The 15,209-nt window shown below is 38.9% G+C and overlaps 1 protein-coding gene across 5 annotated transcripts in view; it reads right to left on the bottom strand.

Moving 5' to 3' along the window:
- DHX57 (DExH-box helicase 57) overlaps window positions 1-15,209 on the bottom strand; it is a 55,819-nt gene that overhangs the window by 30,196 nt on the left and 10,414 nt on the right. For all 5 annotated transcript variants that reach the window (XR_015725279.1, XM_087863719.1, XM_045809030.2 and 2 more), the window contains 7 exons: window positions 9,787-9,945; window positions 8,592-8,777; window positions 7,452-8,290; window positions 5,699-5,877; window positions 4,102-4,223; window positions 2,169-2,364; window positions 1,483-1,607 (listed from right to left, as the gene is read on the bottom strand). Coding sequence is in view for 4 of the 5 variants with exons in the window: in XM_087863719.1 (XP_087719845.1) it covers window positions 1,483-1,607; window positions 2,169-2,364; window positions 4,102-4,223; window positions 5,699-5,877; window positions 7,452-8,290; window positions 8,592-8,777; window positions 9,787-9,945 (1,806 nt within the window). In the remaining variant the exon portion in view is untranslated. The remainder of the gene's footprint in view (window positions 1-1,482; window positions 1,608-2,168; window positions 2,365-4,101; window positions 4,224-5,698; window positions 5,878-7,451; window positions 8,291-8,591; window positions 8,778-9,786; window positions 9,946-15,209) is intronic.

Below are 15,209 nucleotides of genomic sequence, written 5' to 3'. Positions count from 1 at the left end.
CACCCTGCTTGGCAGGGAGCCTACTTCTCCCTCTCCCTTCTGCCACTCCCCCTGCTTGTGCACTCTCTCTCTGTCAAATTAGTAAATAAAATCTTTTAAAAAATTAAATAAAATTTACTATTGTTGTGTTCTAGGAATTCTTTCTTTTTATTTTGATCTATTCTTTTCATATGCAAGTCTGCTTTTCTTTAGTTTCTAATTACTTCATATTTCCTATTTACTAGTGTATCAATGTATTTATTTCTTTGAACAAATAGTCTTCTAGTCATATGTCTTCCCTGTTCAGTTTTTAAAAACTTTTTATTGGCAATAGTTGGAGACTCTTTTCATATTTTTTTCTTTTTAAAATTTTGCTATTAGCTATTTTCTCCTCCTCTGTCAGTCTACTAACTTTACTCAGACTTTGTTTCTTCTCAGAATATTTATAATAGTATAGTCCTTTTGGGGAAAGTCTCATAATTATTCAGGACTGTATGTTTTCTCCATTAGTTTGTTGTTGTTGTTGTTGTTCTAGAACATGACCCACAAACTATGACAAACTATGATTAATACCACCTATTTACTTGGCCCTTCCTTTTAAAATACTGGAGATTTTGATTTTATATCCCAAACTTTAACGACTTCTAATTCCATTAAAATAAATTCTAAATGCTTTATTGTCCAGGGTATACAAGGCCCAGGAAGATGTGGCTCCTGCCTTTTCTACCTGCTACTTTTCCCCTCGCTTACTACACCAGCTGCAAGGGCCTTCCTCCAGTTTCTGGGCTCATGATGCCCTTTCTCACCGCAGAGTCTGCGAATGCTGGCCTTGCTCCTATCTGTCACATGGGATGCCTTCTCATACTTCTGTTTTTAATTTAATCACCATCTCTTGAGAAAGATCAGCTCTGACCATCTCATGGTTCTCTCTCCCCAAAACACAGCATCCTATTTATACCTTCTGAGTACTTACTCCAATTTGTCTTTATTTATTTATTTGCTCATTATTTGTTTTTCCTATCAGACCCTGAGATAAAGGAGAACCACATATGCTTGTTTGCTATAGTATCCCCAGCAATTAACAGATCACTTGGCACTTAAGACAGTCTCAATATACATATGAATGACAGTCAGGACTGAATGACTGACCAAATGAACAAAGAAGGAAGCACTGACCAGCTATCAACTACGCATGCGTTACACCTGTTATTCCTAAGTACAGCGCCCAGCTCAGTGTGAGGCCCAGGAGCGTGTTAAGCATCTCCTAGTAGAAGATGTGCATCTAACAAGATGACTCTTCTAATGATGAACATGTACCCTCCTAGCAGTTCTAGTATTCCAGACCATGGAGACCAGGAAAGCAGTTCCTCTTCTCTAACTTGGGCCGTCTCTGTGGACTTCCTCTCTAGCTCTACGAAATTGAACTGGAAACAGAACAAAATTATTTCAGCCATGTCTTCATTTTATGTGCGTGGCTATTTGTTTAGAAAATCTTTGGTTTACCTTTCTTCTGTCCTCTCATGAACTTCATCAACAATGATATGGGTGACTCCTTGGAGAGCTGTGTCTCCTTCCAGCCGTCTCAGCAGCACGCCCGTGGTGCAGTACAACAGTCTGGTGGCTGAGGACTTACACAGAAAAGGGCAGAGAAAGCATTCATGGAATTTTTGCAAAAAGGAAACACTTTCAAAGCCAATATGGCAAAGCCATTTTGAATGGATAGGGACAAAGAATCTTGAAAACATCAGGAGTTGCATTTAACATGAAACCACACTAAATGCATAGCTTCTTGCCGGCAACAACAGTAAAAGCTTTTCTATTTCTTATCAAAATTTTAAGTTTAAGATTCATAAAAAGCATTCAAAAATTATTATAAAACATAAAAACAACAGTGAGTGGTGAACTCAATTCTGCATTTGTCCCTTCCTTATTTGGTTAAGTGGATTAAGTCCCAGGTTTAAGAGTAAAACAGCACTTACTAGATCATTTCTGCCAATGAAGAATAAAAGGTCTTTAGAGAGGAAATGAAGTGTACCCAAAAAAGAGTTCTTATACCAAAATATTTCTAAAAGGTCTTCAGCCGTCCTAAAGTATGCATTTCAACTTGCCCACGAGTGTTCAGACTCCAAGAACCCTTTATATTTGAAAACGAAATTTCTGTTATCAGAAAATAAGCAGAGTATACAAACCTTGACACTTTCTAGCCGGATCTGGTACCCCACAGTCAGACCCACTCTTTCTGTCCTTTCTTTAGCAACACGTTCAGCGACAGATATGGCCGAGATTCGTCGGGGTTGAGTACAGATGATGTTAGCCACTTTCTCAGGTGGCCCATTCAGAGAATCATCCAGAATAAACTGAGGAATCTGTGTAGTTTTCCCACATCTGTATGTCAAAACAAGTAAGTTCTAAAATGAGAGTTTTCAAGTGCTAGTTAACTTTAAAAAAAAAAAAAAAGAGCCATGTGCAATGAGGGAAGTGAGAAAGCTAATTATAATAAAACTCGTTCAGCTTCAATTATCTTCTAAACGGACCTACTGACTTTTTACTTACAGCTCGTAACTGCTAGGAATTTGCACGTGGATTAACAGAACACTCATATAATAGTTTAGTATCATTTATAAAATTGGTACAATTGAGCAGACATTAGATTAAGTTCTATAAACACCTCTAGGAATGTATTTGTACATTCCTATGTATATACATGTACATACATCTGTATTTGAATCCTAAAGAAATGGTAGTATTCTCTTATGATTTTATATATTATCTTACCGATTTGGCTATAAGTGGACTGAGGTTAAAAAGATAAGAAACAGGAAGATCTCAAACTACTACTGTATCAGTGAGTCTGGACACAAATGTAATTATTAGGTTGAATACCTTTGAATATAGAACTAAATTAAGCCTACAACCTGTCTCTGTTAAATAAATTTGGATAACATATGAAAAGTGTGAAACAGGAAAAATAATATGCCTTAAGTTGTTCTTAAAAGAACAAATAAGAGCTCTAAGGAAATCAGAATAAATTTAGAAGATGAAAGTTTCCAAGTTAAATGTTCTGGAGAGGTACCTGAGTGGCTCAGCTGGTTAAGCAGCCAGCTCTTGATTTCAGCTCAGGTCATGATCACAGGGTCCTGGGATTGAGCACCCCCCATCGGGCTCCGTGCTCAGTGGGGAGGAGTTAGCTTGAGAATTCTCTCTCCTGCTCTCTCTGCCCCACTCCCAGCTTGCGTGCATGCACATGTGTGCGCTCTCTCTCAAATAAATAAATAAATCTTTAAAAATAAATAAATAAATAAATACATAAATGTATGTATGTATGTATATGTATGTATGTACGTACATTTTGGAACTATCCTTTGCATTAAAAAATGGGCCTCTTAAAAGCATTCAGTAAGGGGCACCTGGGTGGTGCAGTCGGTTAAGTGTCCAACTCTTGGTTTCAGCTCAGGTTCTTATCTCAGAATCATGAGATTGAGCCCATGTTGGACTCTGTGCTCAGTGCAGAGTCTGCTTAAGATGTTCTCTCCCTCTCCCTCTATCCCTCACACTTTGCGCTCGTGTGCTCTCTCTCTCCCAAATAAATTAATATTTTTTAAAAACCTTACCAAAAAAGTGTCCAGTTAGATCTTCTGCCTTAAAATTGTCTCAAGGCAGAGGTGTACAATGTGTATAAATTCCTGGATGGATTTCTTTTTTTTTTTTTTAAAAGATTTTATTTATTTATTTGTCAGAGAGAGAAACAGATTGAGAACATGAGCAGGGGGAGCAGAAAGCAGAGGGAGGAGAAGCAGGCTCCCTGCTGAGCAAGGAGCCCAATGAGGGACTCGATCCCAGGACCCTGGGGTCATGGCCTGGGCCGAAGGCAGATACTTAACTGACTGAGCCACCCAGGTGTCCCTTCTGGATGGATTTCTGAGTTTTGTTTTTGTTTTTTTGTAACTTGGGTCTGTTGGCTGCAGATCTACAATATTAGGGTCTGTGAAATATTATTTCATATCTGACCAGAAAAAGCACAAGTTATAACAGCTACTAGTTTTTTACAAATAGAACTGGTTGGGTAGGGGACATACCATATTCATGGATGAAAGCTGCATTACAAATAAATTGCATTCTTACCCAGTCATACCACTTATAACAAGCACTTGGTGCTCGCTCAACAATTTAAGAATGGTTTCTCTTTCTTCCCAAGCAGGGAGTGATTGTCTTTCTTGTAGAATTGACTGGAACTGTCTGGAAGCCTAATAACATGAAAGATAAGCCATCAGTTAGGGACTTTGAAGCGTCTTTCACAAAGCTCCGAGTGTGGAATCCCATAGCTTCACCCACCCTTTTCTTCAATAATTTATTCAGAGAGAAACTGCAGATTTGTTAGGATTGGATGCTGATGACTTCAGTCAGAAGGCTGCTCAGAGAACCAGCCGGAATAAGCACTGAAATCTTTATGGTTTTCCTACATCTGAATAAACGGCAAGATCTTATAAGAGAAACAAGCCGTCCTGCTTAGCACTATCAAGCTCTTCCTAACAGGAGTCTCTGCATCAGCACTACCCAACAAAACTTCCCATGTTAATGGAAATGTCTGTAATAGCACCGACCAATATAAACACCTCTGGCTACATATAGCTTTGAGCACTGGAAATGTGGCCAGTGCTACTGAGGAACTGAATTTTAATTTTATTTAAGTTTAATTAATTTAAATTTAAATAGCCACATGTGGCTAGGGGCTACCACATTGGACAGCGTAGTTCTATACAATATCAGAGTTTTACTAAAGTCACTAACAGTAACAGCACTCATGAAAGGGTTCTTTTTGGCCAGGCATCACATAGATGTAACAGTCTGACATCCAATGGCCAATAAACACTGAAGTGTATGTTAAAACTAAAGTTGTATTTTTGAATAAGAAATTTATACTAACACATCATTTTTGGCCTACAATTTTATCATATACATTTGTTACCTCTGAACACAAACTGATCAAACTGAATGTGGAATTTTTTGTTTCTACCATCTTACTATTTATTTATGGTATGAATTTCTATTCACTTTGATATTCTACAGGTATTGCACTATAATATGCGATAGTGTTATACTGTGTCAAAAATCAGAATCAGAACTTGACAAGTAGAAGAACCGTTAGACACATCTAATCCAATCCCCAAACTGGTTAAGCAACCTTTTGTCCTACACCCAACTCTGCCCTAAAAGTTCACTCATAGGTTCTTTTGAAATATTCTTCTTGTGAATGGGAAAAAAACAGCATGGACTTTAGGAACTGAGAATTTATTTGAATCCCTGTTGCCACCTACTAGCTATGTGATCTTGGATAAGTTATTTATCCTGTGATTCTCTGAATGGGGTAAGGGCCCCTCCTTATCCTTCTCTTTCCTACACTATTTTTTTCTAATGTCAATCAGTGTTAATTTTCATTTCACTCACCAGATTGTCTATTACAGTACCAAAGCCAAATGATTCTGAGAATATTTGGTATATATGCGTGTGTTCCATTTCCACCAGCCATTGGATTTTCCAGAACTATCTAGAACATGCACCAAGTTTGCTGTGGCATGCAGGAACTTCGACCACTCAGAGTTAAAGAGAACCAAAAGTATACTAGGGAGGGTAGCCAAGGCTTCCTAATTCCTAATCCGTTCACCCATACATTAGGGTACATTAGGGAGGCAATGCTAGCCATTCTCTCAGAATACCCTACCTGTTTTATTCGGAACTGCTTGCAGATTTTAGCATTTTCAGCATGTACTGATTTTGCCTGCCAGTCATATCTTTTGGAAATCTTTTTCTTAAGGTTCACATAGCTTTCATTCTCCACTATAACTGGTGCAGGACCTTCATCCTCATCTGTCTCCTCCTCGGGTTCTGATTCTTTTTCAACTTGAAGGGGATAAAAGGAAACATTTTCGATATGGAGCCCTTTCTTTAGCAAAGGGGGAAAGTCACTATCTAATAAAGTAACAACAACAACAACAAAATCATAAGATGGAGAGAAAGTTAAAAGCTTGAATAAAGCAGGTTCATTCTTTTCAAACAACTACTTCTGCTAAAGAAATTAAAATGCATTTTCAAATAAACTTTAATCAAGTACAAGGGGCTATTGCCAAACCAAATTACAAAAACAGAAGAAAAAAATCATAGCACGCCTTGTTAATTCTGTAGACTCTCTACATTCAAGGAATTAACTGAAAGTTTCAAACTATTTGCAAGCGTTCCTAAAATCTCATGACATAAAACAAATATCTATCAAATGATAAATCAATAAACAAAATATGGCATGTCCATATAATGGAATATTACTCAGCAATAAAATGAAGTATTGATACATCCTACAATATGAACGAACCTTGAAAACATGAAGCTCAGTGAAAGAAGCCAATCACAAAAGCCGCATATTGTATGATTCCATTTCTATGAATTATACAGAATAGGCAAATGCAGAGAGACAGAATGTAGATTCATGGCTGTCAGGGGTTGAGGGAAGCGAGAAATAAGGACTCACCGCTACTAAGTTAAGTATAGGGTTTCTTTTAGGGTTGATAAAAATGTTCTGGAATTAGATAGTGGTCAAGGTTGCACAACTCTATGAATATACTAAAAACTCACTGAACTGTACATTTTGAAATTAAGGGTGAATTTTATGGTATGTAAATTTTATCTCAATAAAGCTGTTACTTAAAAAACTCCAGGCCACACAATTTGTCATTTCTCAAGGAATATATTTGAAACCCACATGCCAAAAGCTGCCATTTGGGAGCAAGTGGCTAGTGAGTAACCTACCCAACTGTCCACCATCCCTATCTCAATGCAGTTTCGTTGTTCTCTACTTATTGATGTTTACCTAAGAACTGTTGTGAAATAATAAAAACTGTTTCTCTCAAAGAACGATAGCAACAAGAGAGAATTCTCTGATGAACTCTAAAAAAGGAGTTTAATTGTGGCGTAAGAATCTGTACAGCAAATCTGGATTTCGATAAAGCCAGAAGCGTGCACAAACATTCATTTGAGGACTTAAGGATTCATAAAGGTAGCACCGTGCTAATGAACTTTGGGGGTCTAGTGTACTATATAAAGGGAAATGTCTCTAAAAACTCATTTGAGAGTCACTCCATGTAAAGCGTCAGAAGTAAACATGTGAAACCAAAACAAATTAAACAAAACAGATTTTCCAGGAAGATGCTTTAAAGTTCTTCCAGCCCCCAGCAGCTTGAATAAACTTATACATCACTACAAACTTTCAACGCAGAGAGCCGACAAAACCGGGACTTACAATTAAAGTCAGGCCACAGTTCAGGGGATTCTCATTCCCTTTTGCCCATGGACTGAGGAGAATGACTTGCCTAAGATCACCAGGAAATCCGAGAGCAGCCCTTGGAAATGCTGACTTCCTTAATCCACCATTCTGAACTCCCCCTCCACAAAGCCCTCCATGCTTGAATCAAGGCCTTACATACCTTCAGGAATTTGATTTGAAGCAAAAGAATTATTTGGAATCACTGGTTTACGACAGACAGGATTATTGATTCTGGTCCCGGAGGATACCGGCAGAAAGTTCACAGGAGGGACGCTGTACTTGTGATGGGTATTTGTCAGTAAAGTGACTATTTCTGTTTCTTCCTCTAAAAGGGTTATCAAAGAATATACAACAGGTTCTGAAGTTTCTGCAAATGTCAAGGCCTTGCCGTAAAGGAACTCAGAAATATGTAAACGACAAGCCAGAGGTAGATTCTCATTGGTGGAATAAAATGCCACAAGGGGAGCTTGGTAAGGGTATTTGTGGTCTTTAGAAAATCGAATTTCAAGTTCATATAAAAAAGAGGCATCTTCATGGGCATTAAGATGAGAATCATCCACAATTCTTTCTGCTCTTCCGACAATTTGATTTGGGGGCACTTCATGTTTGAATTTGCATCTTGATCCAAATTTACAATTTCCTTTGAGGTAAAATTTACAGATTTCAAGTGTAGTGTCCTGTGTATTTTTGGTACTTTCCTTTTGCTTAGATTTGCAGAATTTACTCGTCAAATACTCCAGTTCTAATCCAATGGTCCAGACTCGGTTCTGAATTCTTTCTATAAATTTCTCTCCACAGATGGACTTGAGAGCAAATGCCTCTTCCTGCCGCTGTTCCACACACTCATCCAAGCTTACATGGGCAACCGTCTCAGAGATCTTCATCTTCTCCCCAAATGTCTCTGAAAAACACTGTGTGAGCAGATGTTCTAGTGATGCCCCCACATCTCCATCACACATCCTCAGGGCTGCCTGACAGCGTTCAGTGTTGAAACCATACCTACCAAGTGTGAAACGAGACAAAAAAATGTTAAGTAGTATCAAATCACAAAAGTGAAGTTCATTTACGTATGTTTATGTGAAGTTGTAGCCACACACAGGCAGGATCTGTATTTTGAAAAAGTATCTCTGCTAATACTCCCTGATCACCTTGTTCTGAAAGAGAGGCTGTTAGACATAGATCAGGCACCGCCGCAACCCACACAATAGGAAAGCACTCGAGGAGGGGTAGTTGGGTCTATCATACGATTTCAGTTTCTTCAGTTCTCCCCTAGCTCCCATAAAATGTGGAAAGCAATCACCTGGAAAGTTTCTGCACTGCAAACGTTGAGACTGTAAATTCTGGATTATGAGGCTCCACTGGGCCCGAGCCAGCATATTCCAAAGGGTCACAGTCAGGAACAAGGGAAGCTTCTCGTCCAGCAGACCAGTACTGTTCATCATCACACTCAGGCTCGTCATCTTCCTCCTCCCCAGAAATGCCTCTTCTGACAAAGGTAACATGTTCAGATATTAGATACTAATTTCCATGTACTTCAATGAAAAATTTAGCAAGAGTCTAAGAATTAAGTTCAAGGAGCCAAAGGACAGGATCCTAACTATTCTTCAGTCACTGATTTAAACTTTTATTGATCTGTTCACTTATATCTTGGCAATTAATCCTTATCAGGCATTTATTACATGCCAGGTACTATTAAGTTAAGTGTTTAAATGTTCTACCTCTTTAAAAGTCTTTCCACTAACCCTTAATCAGATACTATTGGAATCTCCATTTTTCAGATAATCTACTAAAACTTAGAGAGGATTAGTAATTGCCAAAGGTTACACAGTAAAGAGCAACTAGAGATTTTAGCCAAGGCAGTCTGACCCCAGAGCCTGTATCTTAACCACAGAAGCCCTGGCTATCCTCTCTCCTCATTCATAAAAATCACCACTAATTTTTTGCTTTGCTGCATAACCACCTTTCCTAAATCGAAGGCGGATAAAGAGATTTGTAGGTAAGATGGAGATGGAGCTATTCGTGATGGACCATAAATTGTGGCAAATGCAATGAACCGACTTCCTTGATTGAAATCACAAAGCAAAACAATCAAAAGAGTAAAAGTTGTTTCTCTTAGGCAGATGGTTATGAGAAAGTGTACCCCCTAAGACTTCATCTGTTAACTCCACATTTGCTCCTACAACAATGCTGCTACTTGTTCACTCCAAGGTCTTGTCTGGAAGGCTGTGGATAAAGCAATTACCAAATCCGTTTCAGCATTGTCCTCGGAAAAAAAGCAGCAAAGCCAATCTGCACTGCTTGCCGATACTGCAAAACAAACTCACTCTGAAACTGCTGCTGAATAATTATTCTTGTATTTCTCTTGGCTCAGTTTCAACTAATTATGTTGTCACAATAGGATCAGTACTGAAAAGTGTTCCCCAAGACACACAGGACCTTCCCACGGCCAATACATCTTCCTTAATACACGGATTTACTCAAATGAAATGATTTACTCAGATCCGGCATCGGTGTCCTGTTCTTGCAGGTCCCGGAGAAGAGCTTTCACTTTCTCTTGGTTCTCAGAAGTCATGTGCAGGGTCTGAAGGGGCACTTTGGCTTCAGGCTTCCATCTGGGGTGTGCCTCTCCTTTCCTTATGCTACTGTTGCTAGGTCTGCAAAGGACACATTTACCTGGGACCAGAACTTGACACTTTCCCCACAGCCCCCAAGTATATACAATACCCACTGTACTGTCAAGTATCTTACAAATGATAACAATGAATGTGAAGAATTCCCTGTCTTCTACAGTACTTACCAGACTTCATTATCCTGCAACTGCTGAAAAAAAAACTTGATTAGATTCTTAATCATTAAATCTGGCTTCACTAATTTAAGAAACCTCCGGAAAAAATGAATGCTATGACGACTCCTGCTGGAATAGAGGACTTTCAAAAGAAATATGTTACATACAAAGTATTATTTCATTCTATTTTAGGTACCCAATCTGAAAACAACGAAGGGTCTCATCTTACTTGTGAATATTAGGCCTGGCTTTTGAAATATTTACCTAAATTATCATTATTTCCTGATTACAAAAAAATAAATAAATACATGTTCACTGGAGAAAAGTAGAAAACAGAAGTCATCCTAATTCACATCAATTCTTTCCACAGATATTTTTAAATAAAATTATGCAGCATATATAATCTTTGATAATTTACTTTACTTCCTTATCAAAATAAAACTGGTATTTCTCTAAGATTAAATATTCTCCTACAACATATTTTTAAATGGTTACGTATAGATATAGATACACTGGAATTTATTTCACTAATCTTTCATTGTTGGATTTTAGATTTTTTTAGGGACTCTTTTTAATATTTTAAACAATAATAAATTCTAAAGTTTAACATTATTCACTAAATTTTTTGTTCATTTGGCATGTTTCATTATAAATTTTCACAAATCTGGGAAATGGAAGAAACTTTTTTTGTGTTTAAAATCTCAGTCCACAATATTGAGACTTTGAAAAGAACCACACATTTGTACTTGCAACACTGGGTAGCAAAGGAGAAAATATAATCGATTGTGGTTTTAGCCACTTAGTCACAATTTCTGAAAAGAAATGTTGCCCCAAGTCTATCATTTCCTCTAACAGTTTTTTCTGTTTTTTTTAAAAGTAGGCTCCATGCCCACTGTGGGGCTTGAACTCAGACCCTGACGTTAAGAGGCGCATCGCGTGTTCTGTCGACTGAGCAAGCCAGGCGCTCCTCAATAATGAAACACGCACACAAACACAAATGGAACCTACACTTTAGAGGGTCCATTTTAGGATTTTGTTTTAAAGTAATCTCTACACCTAACGTGGGGCTCAAACTTATAACCCCGAGATCAAGAGTGGCTTGCTCTACGAACTGAGCCAGCCAGGCAAAGAGATCGCTAACTTTTTGTTTTGAAAAAATTTAAACCTATAGAAATAAACACCTTTTACCTAGATTCACCAATTGTTAACATTTGCCATACATTCATGCATATACACATGCATATCTCTTCCTTCCTCTCTCTCTCTATACGCGTACATGCCTGTTATATGCCCCTTCTCTACTTTATGTATACATTGCCGAACCACCTGAATGCATGCTGCAGACATCATGCAGAGATCATATTCACTCTTAAATTTTTCAGCATGTATTTTCTAAGTACAGAGATAGACTCTTACATAACCTTACATAACCACAATACTATTCTCACTCACAAGATATTTTATATTGATACAGTATCATTTAGTATATAATCCATAGTCAAAGTTCCCAATTGCTTTAATCATGTCCTCTATAGATTTTTTTTTTTTAAGATTTTATTTATTTATTTGAGAGAGCAAGAACAAGTGGGGGGGGGGCGAGGAGCAGAGGGAGGGGGAGAGCAGGTTCTCCGCTGAGCAGGGAGCTTGATGCTGGGCTCGATCCCAGGATCCTGAGATCATGACCTGAGCCAAAGGCAGAGACACTCAACTGACCAAGCCACCCAGACGCCCCAGATTTTTTTGGTTATCTAATTTAAAATGATATTTAGCTATCCTTTTTTTCAAACTCCCTTAATTTAGAACAGTTCTCTCACCTGACATTGTCTTTTTGGAAGAGCTCAGGCCAGTCATCTTGCAGAAATTCTCACAATTTGGATTTGTCTGTTTCCTCATGATTAGTTAAAAAAAGGGGCAGGGTGGGGAATTCTACAGGCTCCTATCTCATCCACCACTTATCTGTATCCCCTTTACGTTGCCTTCCTTCCTGTTCCTAAGGAAGAACCACCCTAGACCCTAAAGTCAATCCCTCTATTTGTACACTGTGTCCCAATCTCTTCAATCTCCTCAAGGAAATCATCCCAGCACTTCTCTTTCCCTCTACATCATCGGTTCTTCATTCCCCTTGGAGCATTCCCATCAGCATACACACATCCTATAAAATGTCTACCATCTTAAAACAAACAAACAAAATTCTTCCCTTGAGTGCACACCCCCTCAAACTATTGCCTTATCTCTCCTTCCTCCTCTGCCCTTTATTGTAAAACTCCTCACAGGGATTATCTAAATCATTGTCTTTGTCTCCACTTTCTTTCCTTTTCTCTCTGACACACACTACATTCAGGGCTTCTCCTCACCAGCCACATCAAACAGCTCTTGTCAAGGTTACCTATGCTATAGATGTAACTCAATGAGGCCTAAAACCAAAATTATGAGGAGAAAAATCAAACACTGCACTAAGAAGATCCTGTCTCATCCTACCACCCATCAAGAGTCTTGAACACTATTGTTACTGAAGCTAAGGTGCAGATATTCACCAGGTGATGCCTTGGAGTAAAGCTGTATGTGAGATAAGACCAAAATGGGGCCATAGAGCAAAGATCCTCGCAGCTCATTTTCCTCTAGGCAAATAATTGTCATGCCACCTACAGAAGCAGTGTGAGATCTGGCTTTGGGATTCATAGAAAAGGGAGATACCAATTAAAAACTGAAATTACCTGATTCTTGGGAAATAACATGTGAGGGACATCTGGATTGTAAACTTTTCCATGTATAAGATAATTTTCTTAGTTAATCTTACCCAGGTGGCCTGCATAATCTCAGTCCTTCTCAATAAAACAGAAGTCTCCAGTAATCCTGAATTCAAATGAATAAACACCATGTAAACATTTCCAGTCTATCCCATTGGTTCAAGAAATTCCTGGTGGCCTTCACATGTGTTCTCCACGGGTCTGAGGGTGATAACTAGATTATATGGCACCTTTGTGGGAATGAAGAAAATGTTGCCATCTTCCAGAACTACTTAGGGGAAGTGATCATTCCTATGGGGCAGAGGGGGAGCTGGGGCACATGGGTAAAGGAAATAGAAAGGAATAAACTTAGTAATAAGATGATATGTTCTGGAGATGTAGTGTACAACACAGTGACCATAGTTAACTATCATGTTTTATATATTTGAATTTGGTAAGACAGTTCTTAGAAGTTCACTCATATGTAAAAGTTAAGAAACAAAAACAAATGAACACAGGAAAAAAAAGAGACAAGCAGAAAAGCAGACTCTTCAATACACGGAACAAACTGGTGTTGCCAGCAGGGAGGTGGGTGCCAGGGGATGGGTGAAACGGGCGACGGGGATTAAGAGCACACTGTCTTGATGAGCACTGAGTCATGTACAGAACGGTTGAACAATCATATTGTACAACTGAAACTACTATAAGACTGTATATTAATTAGACTTGAATAAAGAAAAAAGTTCACACCAAAAAGAAATAAGTAAACTGAAATTATGTAAGGCAATGAATATGCAACCTAAAAAAAAGGTTACCTATGCTATCCACAGTGCCAAATCCAGGGGCCAGCAGTCAGTGCGCACCTCTCTTCACCTCTCACAAGCACGCCTTTACAAGTGAGTGTCCCCATTATGTATCCCATCCTAGCTGACTGGATAATCCCCTTTAGAGCACCTTTATTTCCCAATTCCAGAAACCAAACTCTCTTAGTTTCCCTCCTACTCCACTGGCAACCCTTGTATCCCCTTTGTCAGATTCTCCTAATCTCTCTCAGCTCTAAAACCTAGAGTGTCCCAGGGCTCAAAGTTCAGACTTTTCTCTATCTATTGTAGTCTATCTCATCCAATCTCACAGTTTTTTTTTTTTCAATCTCACAGTTTTAAATCGCAGTCATTCAGAGGACTCATACACTTACTTCTCTAGTTTAGATCTTTTCCTTGAACTCCAGACTTAGACGTAAATTTTCTGACATTTCCACTTGGGAGAGTATCTCCCAACTAGTCTTCCTGCTTCCAACCCATGTTCCCCTGGAGTCTGTTTTCCACGCAGAATACTGAGTCAGAGCTACTGAGTATAGTTGTGCAGACCGTACACTGTGCAAAGGCTCCTGGTGGGGGTAGGAGGAGGATGAGGGAGGACGGGACAGCAAGAGCTCAAATCCAGTCCATGCTAGCTTACCAACCCATGCATTCTAGGGCTATAACTGCCCAAAGAAAGGGGCACCATTTTCTAATTCACAAAAAGGCGTATGTTGAACAGCAGCAACTCTGGCCGGAGGGATTGATGTCACACATCCTTACCTCAAAGCCGCCAATGGCTTCCTATCTTTCTCAAAGCAAAAGCCAAAATCCTTATAAAGCCCAATAAAGTCCTACGCAGTGTTAGCCTCTGGCATCTAACTGCCTGTTACCCATCCACTCTAGCCACATGCTTCCCTGCCACTTCTTAAACCTTCGAAGCACGCTCCTGGCTGAGGGGCTTTGGACCCTCTGCCTTGAGTGTTCTTCCCTCGGGTAGCTTCACAGCTCTCCCCTTCATTTCCTTCTTGCCCCTGCTTAAAGGGCATGCTATTAGAGCAGCCTTCCCTGATCACTCTACATAAAACAGCAACTATTTAAAAATAACAGCAGTTTATTTGGCATTTTCTACCTTTTTTATCTTCCTTTATCTTTCTCCAGGGCACTTTCTACCTGACATATTAGATATTGTTTATGGTCTTTATACTTCACACTTGCTTCTATGAAGACAAGAACAATATTTTATTCATTGTTGTCATTCTAGTCCCTAAAGCAGTGCCCGGTGCACAGCAGCCGCTCAGGACATACTTGCTGCATGACTGAACGCCCAAGACGGCAAGAACCTCCAGTTACAATGTCTACGTTTTCAAAAAGAAGGGAGCTGCATCTAACTCAAAAGTTAGGTTCTTAAGTCAGCGGGTAAAGTGAAAATATAGTTTAAAATCACCCTGGAAGATTCCTAGATTCCTTTAAAAAAAGGTGTCAAGTTTGAGCTAGACATATTAGCTCTCAATATGTCCGAAAGGACTATTTTTCTTCTAGAACAACAACAACAACAAAAAATTGTAGATTCTCTGGTTGAATGTCATTCAAGTATTTGGTTATGTTAG

Source organism: Ursus americanus, chromosome 7 (assembly GCF_024610735.1).
Source record: "Ursus americanus isolate L20-20 chromosome 7, mUrsAme1.1.p, whole genome shotgun sequence".
Lineage (NCBI taxonomy): Eukaryota > Metazoa > Chordata > Mammalia > Carnivora > Ursidae > Ursus > Ursus americanus.
This window is presented reverse-complemented; position numbering and strand designations above follow the sequence as displayed.